The sequence below is a fragment of the Mobula birostris genome, chromosome 16 (genome assembly GCF_030028105.1).
Source record: "Mobula birostris isolate sMobBir1 chromosome 16, sMobBir1.hap1, whole genome shotgun sequence".
Classification (NCBI taxonomy): Eukaryota; Metazoa; Chordata; class Chondrichthyes; order Myliobatiformes; family Myliobatidae; genus Mobula; species Mobula birostris.
In genome coordinates this window covers 30,507,880-30,527,134 of record NC_092385.1, presented here as the reverse complement: position 1 = coordinate 30,527,134, position 19,255 = coordinate 30,507,880, and the positions used below count along the sequence as shown (strand labels likewise).

The following is a 19,255-nucleotide window of genomic DNA, read 5'->3' as shown; positions in this document are numbered from 1 at the left end:
CATGGAACAGGCCCCCCTGTTAGTCTAGTGGCCAGTGCTTGCTAAGCAGAGTCGTCAGCCCGCCAGTGTGCGGTAAAGAGCCTATACAACAGACAGCCAGCCATGCAGGGGCAAAAACAGCAAAGTTTGAAGCCAACGCTCACCTTCCCTACTCAGCCGCATGACCTCACGGTTTTTCCCGCACTCCTTAAAAGTTTCTTCCAATTCGGTGCCTGTGTAACAATTGGATACATCAGTCAGTCAGTCACATAGTTACTACACTTGCCTGGCTGCCTGCGCCAAGTAGACGCACAAACATTCCCAGCCCCGCTCAGCACACGCAGTAAAAAGTGTTTTTTCGGGTTAAACAGCGCTTTGGACTCACCGTCGGCCCCTTGATGTTTAGCGGCATCGATCCAGTGGGTCCAAGGCTGTCCCACCAACGCCTCGGGACTAGGTAGTCTCCGCTCCACAGTCGCCATTGCTGATCCTTCTTGCTGCCCGGCCGCTCTTCGGGCCGCGCTGACGTCATCCTCGGCCGTTTCCGCCATCTTTTCGCTACATTGTGCGCGGAGTTCCCTTTCCTTTAAGGAGGAGGCGGAGGTGATGTTGCTCTGCTACTGCCGGGGTTCGGCAACATTGTGGCAAGTCCCCTATCCTGCCGCAGCTCTGAATTTCTTCCACAATAGCAATATGCTGTACTTAAACAAACTCATAGGTAAATATGCTCCCTGAAATGGCGTTACAAATCCAATTAATGACTTTGAAAATTGACTTGAGACTTCTCAAGAAAATTGAGTGGCCAGAAAGATTGTCCCTTGTCATCTCTCTCTGCAGATGTAGCCTAACATTAAAGTGTTCTTTTATTTCAAATTTTCTAATGCACAATATTTTTGGATTTTGTTAAATGAAGTGGCTATTACGTTGGTTTAGACACGATAGGCCGAAAGACTTCCTTCAATAAGTTAGCTGGACTTCACTCTGATAGATGTCCGCTTCTGTTAACTGATTTACAAATCTCCAGGTTAAGTTTGGGGTTACAACGACCTTTTAGACATACTTAATTTGTTCCTGTTTTACACTTATGTCTTGAAAGTAAATGGATAATAATTTCTGAATGCGCACACTGTCTAAAAACTATTGATATTGAAGTCCCACAATTTAAAAGTTGGCTGTATGCCTTCTAGTGAGTTTAGATGGCCGAAAACCATTTTCTCTCCTGGTCGGTTTACATGCCCAGCGGTTTTCGAGATGAGGCAGGTGGCTGCATATTTTGCACAAATCTAACAGTGCTGCACTTCCTTAAACCCGAACGTCAATCTCCAGGCTCCTACGCTATGCACGCGCGTCACGGCTGGAGCTCTCGACCAGGGACGTTCCTAACTATACCATCAGCAAAACAAACAGCTGGAGGGATTGAAACTTGCAGGAAGTAGAAGAGTTTGCAATTATTAACCAAACCTATATTTTATCATTTGTAATACAATCTGTCACCTAAAATTCAGTCAAAATAGATCATTCTTAGTAAAACCATGATTTAGAAAATTTATTGTTCCTTATGTTATTTTTTTATGATCAGGGTGCTGCTAGGAAGGCCAGAATTGATTGTCGTTTCCTAAAAGAAGGTGGCCAATGAAGGTAGTGGTACAGTGTAATAGGAATTTCAGGATTTGCATCCCATGACAGTGAATCACTGACATCTAAGGTTGATTTGATTCCCATTTGATGGTGTCAATTAATGGACAAAACATAAATCTGCTATGAATAGGTAATCAATTTTAGCTTATTTCTGTCGGGCTCATTTATTTCTTTTCGTACTGATAATATATTGATCAGGGTTAGTCTGAGTTATGAACTGCTCAAATATATCCTCAAACAAGTTCCTGCACTGGGAAAAAATGTACCACAAGCAGAAAATAAATAGTTATTTTAATGTTATTTTATGCTGTTTATATTCACTTTAATAAGACCATAAGATATAGGAACAGGATTAGGCTATTTGGCCCATTGAGTCTGCTCCACCATTTTATCATGACTAATTCATTTCTCCTCTCAGCCCCAATCTCCTGCCTTCCCCCTCCTCCATCCCTTCATCTGAATCAAAATCAGAATCAGATTTAATATCACTGGCGTATGTCGTGAAATTGATTAACTTTATGGCAGTAGTACAATGAAATATGTGATAAATAAATATAGAGAAAAAACTGAGTTATGTTAAGAATATATATGTCTATTAAATACTTAATTTAAAATAAGTAGTGTAAAATAACAGAAATAAGAAGTAGTGAGGTGGTGTTCCTGGGTTCAATGCCCATTTTGGAATCGGATGGTGAAGGGGAAGAAGATGTTCCTGAATCACTGCGTGTATGCCTTTAGGCTTCTGTACCTCCTTCCTGATGGTAACAGTGTGAAGGGAGCATGTTGTGGGTGGTGGGGATCCTTCATGATGGATGGTGCCTTCCTAAGGCACTGCTCCTTGAAGGCGTCTTGGATGCTACAGATGCCCTGGCCAATGGGGAAAAAGAAATAGTGCATGATTCTTTTTCCATTCCGACTGGGAAGAACTTTCAACTTCCCTAGTGATGACACATCACTCCAAAACATATAATCTGCCTATTGCCTGCACCCAGGGTATATATATTGTGCTGCAACAAGTATTACTGAAATGACCGCACATTCCCCATCCCTGACCCCAATGACACTGAGCAACAGTTTGCATGGGACTGGAACACTGAGTGTTTTATTTTCACCCTAACTCTGAAGTACTTTATAGCCACTTTCTCTTTAAAAAATTTCAAAGTAAATGTATTATCAAAGTACATGTATGACACTATAAATAACCCTGAGATTCATTTTCTTGTGGGCATTCACAGTAAGTGCAAAGAAACACAATCGAATCCATGAAAAATTGCACACAAGATAGACAGACAACCAATATGCAAAAGACAATCATGCAAATAAAAAAGAAAAAAAATAATAAATAAGCAATGAATATTGAGAGCATGGGATGAAGAGTCCTTGAAAGTGAGGTTGTGAGAATAGTTAAGTGTTGGGGTGAGTAAAGTTTTCCCTTCTGATTCAAGAAACTGATGGTTGAGAGGAAATATATGTTTCTAAACCTAGTGGCATGGGTCCTGAGGCAGAAGAGAGAAGAGAGCATGGCCTGGATAGTGGGGGTTCTTGATGATGGATGTTGGTTTCCTGCAACAGCGCTCCATGCAGGTGTGTTCAATGGTGGGGAGGGCTTTAATCGTGATGGACTGGGCTGTATCCACTACTTTTTGCAGGCTTTTCTGCTCAAGAGCATTAATGTTTCTACACCAGACTGTGATACAACTGGTCAAAATACTCTCCATTGAACATCTATAGAAGTTTGTCAAAATTTTAGATGACATGCTGAATCTATGTAAAGTTCTAAGAAAGTAAAGTTGCTGCCATGCTTTCTTTGTAATGGCATTTACAAAGCAATTTACAATTTGTGTTGGCCCAGGGCAGATACTCCGAAATGATAATGCCAAGGAATTTAATGTTGTTGATCCTCTCCACCTCTGATCTCTGACGAGGACTGGCTCATGGACCTACAGTTCCACCTCCTGCAGTCAATCATCAGCTCCTTGGTCTTGCTGACATTGAGTGGGGGGTTGTTGTTGTGGCACCACTCAGCCAGATTTTCAATCTCCCTCCTATATTTTGATTCATCACCACCTTTGATTCAGCCAACGACAGTGGTGTCATCAGCAAACTTAAATGTGGTATTGGAGCTGTGCTTAGCCTCACATTCATGAGTATAAAGTGAGTAGAGCAAGATGCTAAGCATACAGCCTTGATGAGCACCTGCCCTGATGGGGATTGTGGAGATGTTGCCAATCCAAACTGACGGGGTACTGCAAGTGAGGAAATTGAGATTCCAGTTGCACAGGAGCTATTGAGGCCTAGGCCTTGGAGCCTACTGATTAGCTTTGAGGAGATGAAATTGAATGCCGAGTGGTAGTCAATGAAGAGCATCCCGATGTATGCATCTTCACTGTCCTGATGTTCCCAGGCTGAATAAAAAGCCAATGAAATCGCATCTGCTGTTGACCTGTTGTGATGGGAAGCAAATTGGGGTCGTTCAATCTCACTGCTCAGGCAAGAGTTGATATGCTTCATCACCAACCTCTCAAAGCACTTCATCACGGTGGATGTAAGTGCTACTGGATGATAGTCATTGCAGCAGGTTACCACGTTCTTCTTGGGCATTGGTATAAGTGAAGCCTGTTTGAAGCAGATGGGTAACTTAGACTCTCAAAGCAAGAGGTTAAGGATATCAGTGAAAAGCAGTTGAATAGTACAGGTCCTTCTTCAGTACTCGGCCAGGCACCCTGTCTGGGCCGGATGCCTGCTGTGGGTTTACGCTCCTGAAGGATACTTTGACAGAGACTGACATCACATGGTTATCGGGGGCTGTGGGAGTTCATGAGGGTGCCTCCGTGGTTTGATGGTCAAAGCGAGCATAAAAGGCATTGACCTCGTCTGTTGCCATTTATGTCGCTTGGTTTCACTTTGCAGGAGCTGATAGCGTTCAAGCCCTGCCACAGCAGTCGAGCATCCTTCAGAGATTCAACTTTGGTCCAGAATTGTCACTAAGCATATGAGATGGTTTTCCGGAGATTGTACCTGGACCTCCTGTATTTTACTTTCTTCTCACCACACATTTCTCCTTCTGCCAACACACATCATTATTGTGATTCACTGTGTGTTGTTCTCACTAGTGAGCAGTGCATTTATAATTGGTGAAACCCTTCTTTATGAACAGGTAATATTCAATGGTAGTCTTCAAATGTGTAATTGCTTGGATATGAATTTGTCTAAGTAGTCATGCACTTTTCTCCCAAAGCTAACAAAATAAAGTGGGAGAAGCAAAAGAAGAGAGTAGAATTACGGAATATGCATATCGATTGTTTTGGTGGTTTAAAGAAAAAGAGGTCAAGGATGAAAACTCCTCCAGAAGTTAGAGAATAATATTCCTCTTCATTCCTTCTCATTTTCCCTTTTCCTCTCCTCCTCCTCATCATTTCCTCTCACATACACTTTCACTCTCCCAAGCCTTATTCCTTTCTTTCTCACATTTATGTATTTCTTCCTTTCTCCTAACTCACCACTGATTTCTTCTCTTCTTTCTTCCTGCTAACTCACTTGTCAGCACCATCTTCTAATGTCCATCTCCCATTCTCCTTTATTTTCCATCTGCCCTTGTTGTATTTTAATTGTCCAAATGATCACAGGAACTAGGTTAGGCAACATGGCCTTAATATTTGAAATCAATCAGAATCAAAAACAGTTTTAATATCACCGACACATGTCATGAAATTTGTTGTCTTTGTGGGAGCAGTGCAATGCAATACATAATAACAGAAAAAAACGTGAATTACAGTAAGTGTTTGTGTATATATATATATATATATATATATATATATATATATAAATTAAATAAGTAGTGCAAAAATAGAAATAAAGTCATGAGGGTGAGGTAGTGTTCAATGGCCATTCAGAAATCAGATGGCAGAGGGAAAGAAGCTGTTTCTGAATCATTGAGTGTGTGCCTTCAATATGTCTCAATGTGTCTTCAGCCCATGTCGTTTCACTTTTTCACCCCACTGCAGAAGAAATCCATGCTTACTTTAGACCACGGGTTCCAAACCTGGGGTCCATGGAGCCCACGGTTAATGGTAAGGCTCCATGGCAAAAAAAAGTTAGGGAACTCCTGCTTTAGACTTTATGTCTGTATATCAAAATTGCTTGCAGATGGATGTCAGCATTCTGCTTCAAAATGTAAAATCTGTTTGTTGTCTTCATGAATTCCTTTAACATTAAAAGTAACTGATACAGCTGTGATCCTTGCATGGTAAAATGTTAGCCTATATTTATAAAGCACCCAATGGAATTAATATTCCTATTTTCCACTTCTATATGCTTCATTGCAAACTCTGGTTCTAAGTGTTCAGTGTTACAAGTTACGTTAGCAGACAGTTAAGGTAACTTTAAATTTAAAACACTTCTGTATGATTTCACACAGACACCTAAATCATCCCATCAGGCCAAATTTCTATCCGCCTCAAATCAATTTAAAAAAATGACATTAGAAGTTAATAAATTTTATCAAATAAATGGGCTCAATTCTGATAAATGCAAGTCTCCATGAAATTGTTCAGAATTTACACCATTCAGAAACTCTGGATGAACAATGAAATTCCGGAATTTGTTGAGAGTCAGATTAGAGGCGTTCAAGTCTGGAAATCAAGAATGCTACAAGAGGTGCAGGTGTGATCTCAGGAACACCATCTCACAGGCAAAGTGGAGATTCCGGACTATACTGGAATCAACAAGAGCTGAGGCAGGACTTGAATGCCATAACCTCCTACACAGTTAAATCTTGCCACATAGGGGACAGCAGAGCTTTACTTCCAGTTGAGCTCAATGTCTTCTATGCTCAGTTAGACCACCAGAGCAGGCTCCCATGTCTCCCAATGATCCTTTGGTCTCAGTATCTGCAGATGGCATGTGGGCTGCCTTCAACAGAGTGAATCCAAGGAAAGCATCCCATCTGGAGGGAGTACCTGGCCAAGTACTGAAGACCTGTGCTGACCAACTGGCTGGTGTATTTATAGATAGTTTCAGCCTCTTGCTTTGGCAGTGTGTGGTACCCACCTACTTCAATCACACATCAATCATACCAGTGCCCAAGAAGAGCATGGTAACCTGTCTAAATTACTATCACCCAGTGGCACTTACATTTGCAGTGATGAAGTGCTTTGAGAGGCTGGTGTTGAACCATATCAGCTCCTGTCTGAGTGGCGACTTGAATCCATTCCGATTTGTGTACCGAAGCAACAGGTCCACAGCAGGTGCTATCTCGTTGGCTCTTCGCACAGCCCTGGAAAATCTGGACAGCAAAGGTGCATACATCAAGGTTCTCTTTATCGATTCCAGCTCAGCATTTAATATCATCGTCCCCTCAAAACTAATCAGTAAACTCCCAGTGCAATTGGATCCTGGATTTCCTCACTTGTAGGCCCCAGTCAGTTTGGATTGGCAAAAACATCTCCTCCACAGTCTCTATCAGCACAGGAATGTGTGCTTAGCCCCCTGCTCTACTTGCTATACACCTGTGGCTGTGTGGCGAAGTACAGCTCCAATACCATATACAAGTTTGCTGATGATGTTGTGGGCTGTATCAAAGGTGGTGATGAATCTGCATGCAGGAAGGAGATTGAAAATTTGGCTGTGTGGTGCAATAACAACAGCCTCTCTCTCAATGTCAATAAGATCAAGGAACTGATAGTAGACTTCAGGAGAGGGAAAACGGAGGTCCATGAGCCAGTAATCTTCAGAGGATCAGAGGTGGAGAGGGTCAGTAACTTTAAATTCCTGGGTGTCACTATCTCAAAGGATTTGTCCAGGACCCGTCATATAAATATAATTGTGAACAAAGCATGACAATGCCACTACTTCCTCAGGAGCCTGTGCAGATTTGGCATGTCATCAAAAAACTTGGCAAGCTTCTACAGATGTGTGGTGGAAAGTGTGCTTACTGGCTGCATTATGGCCTGGTATGAAATCAGCAATGACTTTGAGTGGAAATCCTACAAAAGGTAGTGGTGGAGTGAACTCAAGCAACACACATAAAAGTTGCTGGTGAACACAGCAGGCCAGGCAGCATCTGTAGTGTCCTGACGAAGGGTCTCGGCCTGAAACGTCGACTGCACCTCTTCCTAGAGATGCTGCCTGGCCTGCTGCGTTCACCAGCAACTTTTATGTGTGTTGCTTGAGTTTCCAGCATCTGCAGAATTCCTGTTGTTTTTGGTGGAGTGAACTCGGCCTTTTCTCCTTGGAGCAACAGAGGATGAGAGGTGACCTGATAGAGGTGTATAAGATGATGAGAGGCATTGATCATGTGGATAGTCAGAGGCTTTTTCCCAGGGCTGAAATGGTTGCCACAAGAGGACACAGGTTTAAGATGCTTTGGAGTAGGTACAGAGGAAATGTCAGGGGTACGTTTTTTTGCAGAGAGTGGTGAGTGTGTGGAATAGGCTGCCGGCAATGGTGGTGGAGGCAGATACGATAGGATCTTTTAAGAGACTTTTAGATAGGTACATGGAGCTTAGAAAAATAGAGGACTATGGGTAAGCCTAGTAATTTCTAAGGTAGGGACATGTTCGGCACAACTTTGTGGGCCAAAGGACCTGTAGGTTTTCTATGTTTCTATGTAAAACCCTCCCAACCATTGAGCACATCTACATGAAATGTTGCCATAGCATCCATCATCAAAGATCCTCACCACTTAGGCCATGCTCTTTTCTTGCTGCTGGCATTAGGTAAAATGTACAGGTGCCTCAGGATTCGCACCACCAGATTCAAGAACAGTTACTACCCCTCAACCATCAGGCTCTTGAACAAAAGGGGATTGCTGCACTTATTCTGCTTCTGGTGTTCCTAAACTGACGATCTCACTTTAAGCATCAAAGTTGCTGGTGAACGCAGCAGGCCAGGCAGCATCTGTAGGAAGAGGTGCAGTCGACGTTTCAGGCCGAGACCCTTCCTGACGAAGGGTCTCGGCCTGAAACGTCGACTGCACCTCTTCCTACAGATGCTGCCTGGCCTGCTGCGTTCACTAGCAACTTTGATGTGTGTTGCTTGAATTTCCAGCATCTGCAGAATTCCTGTTGTTGATCTCACTTTAAGTACTCTTTATCTTGTTACTTCAGGCTTGTTATTTATTGCTATTTATTTATATTTGAAATTGCACAGTTTGTTGTCTATTGATCCTGCTTACAGTTACTGTTCTACAAATTTGCTAAGTTTGCCCGCAGAAAAAGAATCTCAGGGTGGTGTGCGGTGATGTATATGTACTCTGACAATAAATTTTATTTTGAACATTGAACTTCGTAGCAACATTTAGCCAGGTCAAATATGCTGGTCACTTACTACTTGGAATTTGCAAGTCTAGCTGAGGGAACGAGAGATCTTGGAGTACAATGTACTCTTCTTGAAAAGTAGTTCTAGGCATTAAAGCAAATCAGGGACAACAATTTATTTCAAGAGAGATAAGATTGAAAAAATAATGGTTAATATGTACTGACCTTGACTAGGTCGAAGCTTGTATAATTCACATTGTTCTTATCATCATGTTGTGAAAGGAATGGAGAGAATTAAGAGAAGATTAACAAGGATGATATCAGAAATACAATGATATGCATGTGAGGAAAGAATGAAAAGAGATTTTTCTCTTGAGAAAATAAGGTTGAAAATTTACCTCACAGTGATTTTCAAACGGCGAAAGGTTTTGACAGAGTGGATTCAATGGAAGTGTCTTCCCTTTGTGGGGAAGAGCATAACCAAAGGCCATCAATATAAATATGATCGACAGGAAATTTAGAAGACGTTCCTTAACCCAGTAGTTGATAAGGATTTAGAGCAGATGAGAGTAGTTGAGCAAGTAGTATTGGTGTACTTAAGAACATGTAAAACAGATACAAAAGTAGGATACATGGATTCATTTAGATGAGGAATGATTTAAAAAAAAGATACTTGACATGGACAAATTGGACTGAAGGACATGTCCAAATCCTATATTTGATTTAATTTATGAGCTTCTAGCAAAGAAAGCAACTTGTTTTGTTTACAACTTCTTGGTGGTCGTTTTGCTCCTTCCCTGTGCAGATGATTCCCCAACAATCTCTCAACATCTTTCACAATTTCACATCCTACTCCGTCCTTCCAACACCCATATATTTTGCTGTAGTTTTTGCACCCTGCAGTTAACGCTGGGTAGATCACTTCTCCTTAGAGTGTGTTTTCTGTTCATTGCTACCCCACCGCACCACCCCGCACCCCCCCCCCGCCCCTGGCTCTGCATCATTGTAGCACCTGTAGCTTCTGACTTTTGATACAGCATTTCCTTCAAATCACATGATTTTACCACATAAATTATTTTCACATGAAACCATTCCTCTTGGCTTTTGATATATAATTATCAAGATTCATATCCTCACTATAAAATGCATTGGAGGCAGTGATATGTGCAAAAAAAGACACAGTAATCTTCTTTAACATACTTCATCAAGAAAACAGAAGAGGCCTTTGATATTGATCTCAAGTTTATAGAATGGGAATTAAACAACCAATCTTTGAATTCGTAGAAATGAGTACTGATGCCAGCCAATTCTCAAGCTACCACATGAGGAACAATTAAACAGGTGAGTCTTGGAGAAGACCCTGTAACCATTGAATCACTCCCTTATGTAAAAACAGCAAGTATAATTTAGATTGTGATTGAAGTTTGGTAAAATGAGTTCATATTTCAGTCAATAATTTCAAGATCATAGAGGCTGTCTATTGCTCAATCTCTTGATTTATTCTAGGCGTTGAAGGGACTCCTTGGTTATCTTATTGTGAAATTATCTTCCTCGTGCAAAAGATATTCATCATGAACACAAGATACTCTGCAGATGCTGGGGTCAAAGCAACACTCACAACAAGCTGGAGGAACTCAGCAGGTCGGGCAGCATCCATGGAAACGATCAGTCAACGTTTCGGGCCGGAACCCTTCATCAGGATTGAAGAGGGAAGGGGCAGAGGCCCTATAAAGAAGTGGGGGGAGGGTGGGAAGGAGAAGGCTGGTAGCTTCCAGGTGAAAAACCAGTAAGGGGAAAGATAAAGGGGGGGGGGGAAGCAGGGAGGGGATAGGCAGGGAAGGTGAAGAAGGAATAGGGGAAAGCACAATGAGTTACATATGTGGAAATAAGTTTTTTTGTGTATAAGTTTCCTTTAGGGGCAAAGCAACCACTGCGCAATTTTATTCAGAGATTATTTTAAAAATTGTCTTTGTATGTTTGAGAACACAGTACATTTATACAAACAGATACTTAGTGTTTTATTGTATCATGTGATATATATATGACTAGTGTGTGGTCTTAGAATTCCCTATGAATTACACTAGCAGGTGGTCTTGCAAATGTAACATTAAGGGAACGATAAGAAACTGCGTTGCACTACCTAGCATCATGTAACAGTGTAACTTGAATCCTGAACAACCCCCCATTCTTTAACATGATGTAATTTTATTCTTTCCAAATTGATGGGGAGAATGTTACTAATTGGAATACACTATATGAATTTGTACTAATTTAAATTAAATCTGAAAGCTGGAGATGATTATATCTGCAGATGGTGATTATATCTTGTCAGATCTTGAACTAGATTCATTTGAAGATGTCTGCAGAGATCTAGCAATGAAAAAGTGAAACTTTGCATTGGAAAAGAAAATGGGTGTCATTTAAACATATTTTTTTTAATACAAACATTGGAAATCCAAAATAAAAGCAGAAGTACATTTGGTCTCTTTGTAACAGTGTTGGAGGGCACAGATTGATAGGTCAGGATGAAAAATGGGGGAAAACACACAAAACTGATAAGTGTCAGGCCACACAAGTGGAAAAATTGGGACATAACCATTGCAGCACTGACAACAGACATGTGAAATAGCAATGGGGAAAGATGTAACATGAATCTAAACCAAGCAGGTCTCTCTTCCACTAGACTTGAATGCGAGAGTCTTAGTTCAGCAAGAATGCTCCTGTTACTCCTTATCCATTTGAGATCACGTCCATCAATCCACATGCCCGTAGGGAAACAGTTACAATGGAGCACGGATAGTGAAGCAAGGGGAGAAATATGGCCAATTCATTGAAACATGGTTTCCTATGTCCTCGTCAACTGCAAAACAACAGAGAGCTTTACTGTATTTAGCCTGTACTGAGCATGTGCTTTACAGAATCAGAATCAGGTTTAATATCACCAGGATATGTCATAAAATCTGTTAACTTTACAGCAGCAGTACATCTATCTATACATAACTAAAATTCTCATTCTGTTTATCTGTTTGTGCCCTCAAATTAGCCCAAATGGTGCATTAAAGCAGCACTTTTTTTGACTAAATTGATTTAAAATGTACTAACTTACAGAATGCATGCAAAGGTCAGGGTTATATTCATTTAAAATTGCTCATATTCTAGCTTTCATGGAAACTGCGACGCGACACCACGACACATGCACATAGCCAGCCTCAGCAGCACCTCACGATGCTCACAGCAGCGACACCAACCATAGCAAAAGGTCAGGGCAACTATTTTGAGCGGTAACATTCTGCCAATCACCATCAGCATGTGCGGGATTGGGACAAATCAAACTGCGACCCATCAATAAGAGGTATTTAAATCTTATTGTAATGAAGTACTTCGAAACACCCTATTACCAGATTCTACACTTGGACTAGTAAGATATGGGAAAGAAGGAGAATAGGGAAAAGAGTGGAGGACTACTCCGGGATCTCTGAAGCAAATGTTCTGGGTCGAGTGTATACCGTTTCTCCACAAAGTGGTGACCTCTACTATTTGAGACTTCTCCTTCATCACATAAAGGGGCCAGTATCTTTCAAATCATTGAAAACACATGATGGAGATATCCTTCCATCATTCAAAGACATCTGCAGAGAGAGAGGATTGTTGCAAGCTGACGATCATTGGCAGCAAACAATGGAAGAGGCAGAGAGAACAAGAATGCCTAGAGCAATGAGAGTTTTGTTCATCGCCTTGCTAACAAACACTGAAATCAACAATCCACAGCAATTATGGATTCGGTTCAAGAATGCAATGTCTGAAGATTTCTTACCAATGGAGAGGAGAACGATCAATGATCCTAATATCATGATCGATGAGAGGCATCATGGACAAGCTCTTCTGTATTTCCAAGAGAGACTTGAGAACTTGGGCAAAACACTTGAAGAATATAACTTGTCGACACGCAAGAAACAGTACAATTTCTCGAAGTAAACTGCAATACAACAAGACAAACAGCAGGAATTTGTTTCACAGAAGGAGCCTCTATTGAATAATGAGCAAAGAGAAGTATCTGAATATGTGTGTGACTGCTTGGAAAGGAATCGCTCTTCAATGATTTTCATTGATGCACCAGGAGGAACGGGCAAGACATTTATCGTCAACTTGATCCTCGCTAAAGTTAGGGGAGATGGAGGTGTTGATGTTGCTGTAGTATCATCAGGTATTGCAGCAACATTGATGCCTGGTGGTAGGACAGTGCATTCAAGATACCCCTCAAAGTCAATGAAGATGCCCTTTGTAACATCGATAAAAACACCAATACTGCCAATTTACTCCGAAATGCGAGACTTATTGTCTGGGATGAGTGCCCCATGATTAGGAGGGAGAGCTTCGAAGCCGTGGAAGCTCTTTGTGATGTATGTGGCAAGAATGAGGCCTTCGGGGGTATTTTAACCATTTGCTATGGCGATTTCTTTCAGCTTCTAGCAGTTGTGAAATGAGGAAATGATGCTGATGTGGAGAATTCATGCATAAAGAAATTCTACTTATGCAGAAGCTTTATCAAGTTTCAATTGAAGAAAAACATGCGATTGAATGAGGGAGAAGGACGATATTCTGAGTTCTTATTGGATGTTGGAGAAGACAAGATTGAGAAAACTGAAAACGATGGAATCGAATTACCTGAAGATATAATTCTGCCAGCAAAAACTATGGAAGAATGTATTGGTTTCATCTACCCGGCATTCAGAACTGTTCTGGAGGAATTCTGTCTTGGTTCCTCTCAATGAAATGATGCAAAAAATAAACTTCACATGCATTAGATGCTTCCCAGGAATCATGAAAGAATAGTGTTCCTTCAATGCCGTAAGTGAAGGAGCTAATGCCACACATTTTCCAACAGAATTCCTTGATTCAGTTGAACTCTCTAGATTGCCACCACATAAACTGAAATTAAAGAGGGGATCCCCCGTCATTTCAATGAGGAACTTGGATCCACCAAGGCTTTGCATTGGAACGCGAATGGTGGTGGAAGAACTGCACGACAATCTCATCGTAGCAAAGATAAACATTGGTGCATTCAAAAATGACATTGTCATGATCCCAAGAATTACTCTCAGTTTACCAGAAGGGGAAGATGTCCCTCGTCAGCGGAGCCAGTTCCCGATACAGTCATGCTTTGCTATGACTATACATAAGGTGCAAGGCCAAACCATGGAGAATGTGCTGATTTCTCTGGAGAAACCAGTATTCCAGCATGGTCAGCTGCTTGTGGCTTTAAGCCAGGGAAAAAGAAATGAAAACATTAGAATATTCTTGAAGGGTGGCAGAGCAACCAGAAATGTTGTCATCAAACGTATCCTTCGTTAAACGAGGAGGAGCTATATTTGTCTTGCTACGTGTCTTTCTTCTTTAATTTCCAAATCAAAGAGATAGCAATAGCATTCAGGAAAATTTAATGTTCATTCTGGTCACATCAGACTGCACTACCTTTCTCTCGAAGGGTGCCCCAATGGGTCACCTGGTTGTCTAGTAATAGACACTAGACACTAGATACTAGAATACTACAGCACAGTATAGGCCCTTCGGCCCTCGATGTTGTGCCGACCCATATATTGCTTAAAAAAAAGTACTAAACCCATACTACCCCGTAACCCTCTATTTTTCTTTCATCCATGTGCCTGTCCAAGAGGCTCTTAAATACCCCTAATGTTTTAGCCTCCACCACCATCCCTGGCAAGTCATTTCAGGCACCCACAATCCTCTGTGTAAAGAACTTACCCCTGATGACTCGCCTAAACTTCCCTCCCTTAACTTTGTACATATGCCCTCTGGTGTTTGCTATTCTTGCCCTGGGAAACAGGTACTGGCTATCCACCCTCTCATAATCTTGTAGGCCTCTATCAATCCCTCTCATAATCTGGTAGGCCTCTATCAAGTCACCTCTCATCCTTCTACGCTCCAAAGAGAAAAGTCCCAGCTCTGCTAACCTTGCCTCATAAGACTTGTTTTCCAATCCAGTCAACATCCTGGTAAATCTTCTCTGCACCCTCTCAATAGCTTCCACATCCTTCCTATAATGAGGTGACCAGAACTGAACACCATACTCCAAGTGTGGTCTCACCAGAGATTTATAGAGTTACAACATGACCTCTCTACTCTTGAAATCAATCCCCCTATTAATGAAGCCTAGCATCCCATAGGCCTTCTTAACTATCCTATCAACCTGTGCAGCAACCTTGAGGGATGTATGGATTTGAACTCCAAGGTCCCTCTGTTCATCCACACTCTTAAGTAACCGACCACTAACCCTATACTCAGCCTTCTGGTTTGTCCTTCCAAAATGCATCACCTCACACTTATCCAGATTGAACTCTATCTGCCACTTTTCTACCCAACTCTGCATCCTGTCTATATCCTCTTGAAACCTTCAACAACCTACAGCTCCATCCACAACTCCTCCAATCTTTGTGTCATCCGCAAACTTACTCACCCATCCTTCCGCCTCTTCATCCAGGTCATTTATAAAAATCACAAAGAGCAGGGGTCCCAGGACAGATCCTTGCGGCACTCCACTAGTCACCGACCTCCAGGCAGAATACTTTCCTTCTACTATTACCCTCTGCTTTCTCCCTGTAAGCGAATTTTTTATCTAAACAACCAAGGTTCCACTGATCCCATGCTTAATGACTATCTGGATGAGTCTCTCGTGGGGGGCCTTGTCAAATTCCTTGCTAAAATCCATGTAGACCACATCTACCACCCTACCCTCATCAATTTCTTTTGTTACCTCTTCAAAAAACTCAATTAAGCTCATGAGGCATGACCTTCCCTTCACAAAGCTATGTTGACTATCCTTGAGTAGACTGTGCTTCTTCAAATGCTCGTAGATCCTATCCTTAAGAATCCTTTACAATAGTTTGCAGACTATTGTGTGGGCACATGGCCAAGTGATTCAGGCACTGGACTAGCAACCTGAAGGTCGTGAGTTTGAGCCCCAGCCGAGGGAACGTGTTGTGTCCTTGAGCAAAGCACTTAATCACACATTGCTCTGCGATGACACTGGTGCCAAGCTGTATGGGCCGTAATGCCCTTCCCCTGGACAACATTGGTGTCGTGGAGAGGGGAGACTTGCAGCATGGGCAACTGCTGGTCTTCCATACAACCTTGCCCAGGCCTGCGCCCTGGAGAGTGAAGACTTTCCACGCGCAGATCCATGGTCTCGCAAGACTAACGGATGGATGCCTTTAGTTTGCAGACCACCGACGTAAGACTTACCAGTCTATAGTTCCCAGGAATCTCCCTATTACCTTTTTTAAACAAGGGAACTACATTTGCCATTCTCCAATCCTCCGACACCTCGACTGCAGTCAAAGAAGATTCAAAGATCATAGCTACTGCTCCAGTGATCTCTTCTCTCACTTCCCACAGCAAACTAGGGTATATCACATCTGTCCCTGGGGACTTATCAATCTTGATGTTTTGAAGAAGATCCAACACTTCTGCTTCCTTAATCTCCACATTGTCCAGCACACAGGCCTGTTCTATTTCAACCTCACGCTGATCAAGGTCCTTTTCAATTGTGAATGCTGAAGCAAGGTATTCATTTAGGACTTCCCCAACCTCCTCCACCTCCAGGCACATGTTGCCTTCTTTATCCTTTAGCGGCCCCACCTTCATTCTTGTCATCCTTCTGTTCTTCACATACGCATAGAAGGCCTTGGGGTTCTCCTTAATCCTACATGCCAAGGCCTTCTCATGCCCCCTTTGAGCTCTCCTAAGTCCTTTCTTAAGCTCCTTCCTGGCTACTCTATATTTCTCATGAGCCCCTCCTGATTCCTGCTTCTTATATCTAACATATGCTTCCTTCTTCCTCTTGACGAGTTGCCTCACGTGTTTCGTCAGCCACGGTTCCCTTTTCCTACTATTTTTCCTAGATAATACAGATATATATAATATATGATAATACAGAAAAAACTGTGAATTACAGAATATGTATGGGTGTATATATATATATATATATATATATATATAAAATAGTTAAATCAAATAAATAGTGCAAAAATAGAAATTTTAAAAAGGTAGTGAGATACTGTTCATGCTTTCAATGTCGATTTAGAAATTGGATGGCAGAGGGGAAGAAGCTGTTCTCGAATTGCTGAGTGTGTGCCTTTAGACTTCTTTATCTCCTTCTCAGTGGTAAAAATTAAAAGAGGACATTGCCTGGGCGGTGGTGGTCCTGAATGATGGATGGTGCCTTTTTGAGCCACCGCTCCTTGAAGATCTCTTAGATTCTCTGGAGGCTGGTGCCCATGATGGAGCAGACTAATTTTACAACTCTCTGCAGCTTACTCCGATCTTGTGCAGTAGCACCCTCCCCGCACCGCCCCCCCCCCCCCCCCCCCGGCCAGTGCAGATGCAGCCAGTTAGAATGCTCTCCACAGCACATTGGTAGAAATTTGCAAGAAAATATACATTTTCTACCTGAAGCTGAATTAGGTCAGGTGTCACTCCAATCCAGGCTAATATTCCAGTCCAGCACTGGGGGAATGCTTCATTTCTGAAAGTATTGCCTTTCAGCTGAGCCATTGCATCAAAACAGGTAGATATAAACAATTCCCAAAGCAATAATGTGAAGAGAAGCAGCAGAAGTTGTAGGAATTGTGGCAAACAATTTGCATGACTTCTCACATCTAAAACTTGATGCCCCAATGAACTGCTTTGAGACTGCTGATTGAGGAAAAAAGTTGTGCAAGTGGAATTCTGAACGTAAACAAAACTGATGAAAGGTCATGAACCTGAGGCATTAACTGTTTCCGTCTCCACTACTAACCTGTTAAGTATTTACCATAGTTACTGCCTTATTTCACTCTTTTTAACAGTCCAACAGTGGAAGAACACCTGCAGTTTTTTTGGAGGGTGTGGCAAAGTTCCTGCTTTCATCTTAAATAAACAGAGCAAGGCGGGTGAAATGTGTTTATAAGATGGCGTTCAGACTATTTGTAATTATTTTCCCTTACCTTAATTGGCAAAGAACTTCCAACAATGAGCTGTTGTCTGGGCACTCTTGGAGGAAGCATTCAATTCCAAGGAATCATCCTCCCCAGAGGCTTAGGCGGTGGTTCTACTTGGCCCCTATCTCTCTGATCAAAACTTACATTGCCTCTTTTTCCTTATTTGGACCAATTTACTTCTTTCTAGCGGAGGCAGAAAGCTGCCTTCATTTTGCAATGTTTTCAAACATGACTCTCCAATCTTCAGTTTCTGCCTTTATTTCTCAGTAGACATTTAGCTTTTTCATTCCAACTGCTTCAATATAAATTAGCATTAAATTTTCCTCCTCCAACCCATGAGTAAGCACAATGAAATCAACCTGAGTACAGGTCTGACCACACTATTGAAAAGGTAAATAGCATAGGTAAATAGGAGAAAGTCACAAGGGATTTGGAGCTTAGGGTTAGGCCCAACACAGTGGTATGGTAGTGTAGTGGTTAGCATAATGCAGTTGCAGTGCCAGTGACCCAGGTTCAGTTCCACTGCTGTCTGTAAGGAGTTTGTACATTCATCCTATGACTGTGTGGGTTTCTTCCGGGTGCTCTGGTTTTCTCCCACGTTCCAAAGACATGTGGATTAGTAAGATCGCAAACACGAGGAAATCTGCAGATGCTGGAATTTCAAGCAACACACATAAATTAGTCCTGACAAAGGGTCTCAGCCCGAAACATCGACTGTACCTCTTCCTATAGATGCTGCCTGGCCTGCTGCATTCACCAGCAATTTTTATGTGTGTTGTTTGGATTAGTAAGTTGATTGGTCACAGGGGAGTAATGGGACGGCACGGGCTTTTTGCACCAAAAGGGTTGTTACTGTGCTGTATCTCCAAATAATTTCTTTTAATTTCCAGAACAATGACGTGGTAATCGAGTAAAGCTGTGGCTGATGTTCCAGATTTCTGAAAACATAAAGTTCAGCTGCTATGGGGCTCAAAGCCATATCTGTATTGCTAGATGAATGAAGCCTAGCCAGCGGGAATAAAGGATGAAATTTCAAAGCCTAGATTTCCAGGAAAATGTAGTTTACATGATTCAAAATAAGCAGGGCTCTGACTTTCATATACAAACAAAGTAAACCAAAGGCTTTTTTAATGCTTTCCAGTGAAAGGAATTCTTTGTGTGATATTCTACCAAGATAACTCAAGTTGTTTCCTGTTGGTTGAGAAGAATCAAGAATAAAGTAATGTGACAACAATAACATAACATTTATTTTTATAATTTAGAGATGCAGCACGGTGACCAGATGGTATGTTACCGCCCAGGTGCCTGATTCAGGAATGTCTCAGATCAGGCCCACATTATTCTTGAGGGAGAGGGTGAGCAACCAGTTGTGGTATTTATAGAAAG

The 19,255-nt window shown here is 41.9% G+C and overlaps 1 protein-coding gene and 1 long non-coding RNA gene across 3 annotated transcripts in view; one reads left to right on the top strand and one right to left on the bottom strand.

The window, feature by feature from the left end:
- atxn7 (ataxin 7) overlaps positions 1-634 on the bottom strand; it is a 145,703-nt gene extending 145,069 nt beyond the window's left edge. The window contains exons 1-2 of the mRNA XM_072280510.1: positions 365-634; positions 144-212 (exon numbers count right to left, since the gene is read on the bottom strand). Coding sequence (XP_072136611.1) covers positions 144-212; positions 365-530 — 235 coding nt within the window. The 5' untranslated portion in view covers positions 531-634. The remainder of the gene's footprint in view (positions 1-143; positions 213-364) is intronic.
- On the top strand, positions 554-10,575 carry LOC140211078 (uncharacterized). Of its 2 annotated transcripts, none has more exons than XR_011889378.1 (3): positions 554-697; positions 10,158-10,214; positions 10,380-10,575. It is a non-coding gene; the product is annotated as an uncharacterized lncRNA (long non-coding RNA). The 2 variants fall into 2 exon arrangements; XR_011889379.1 differs by lacking the exon at positions 554-697 and adding an exon at positions 1,672-1,747.
- The last annotated feature ends 8,680 nt before the right edge of the window (positions 10,576-19,255 follow it).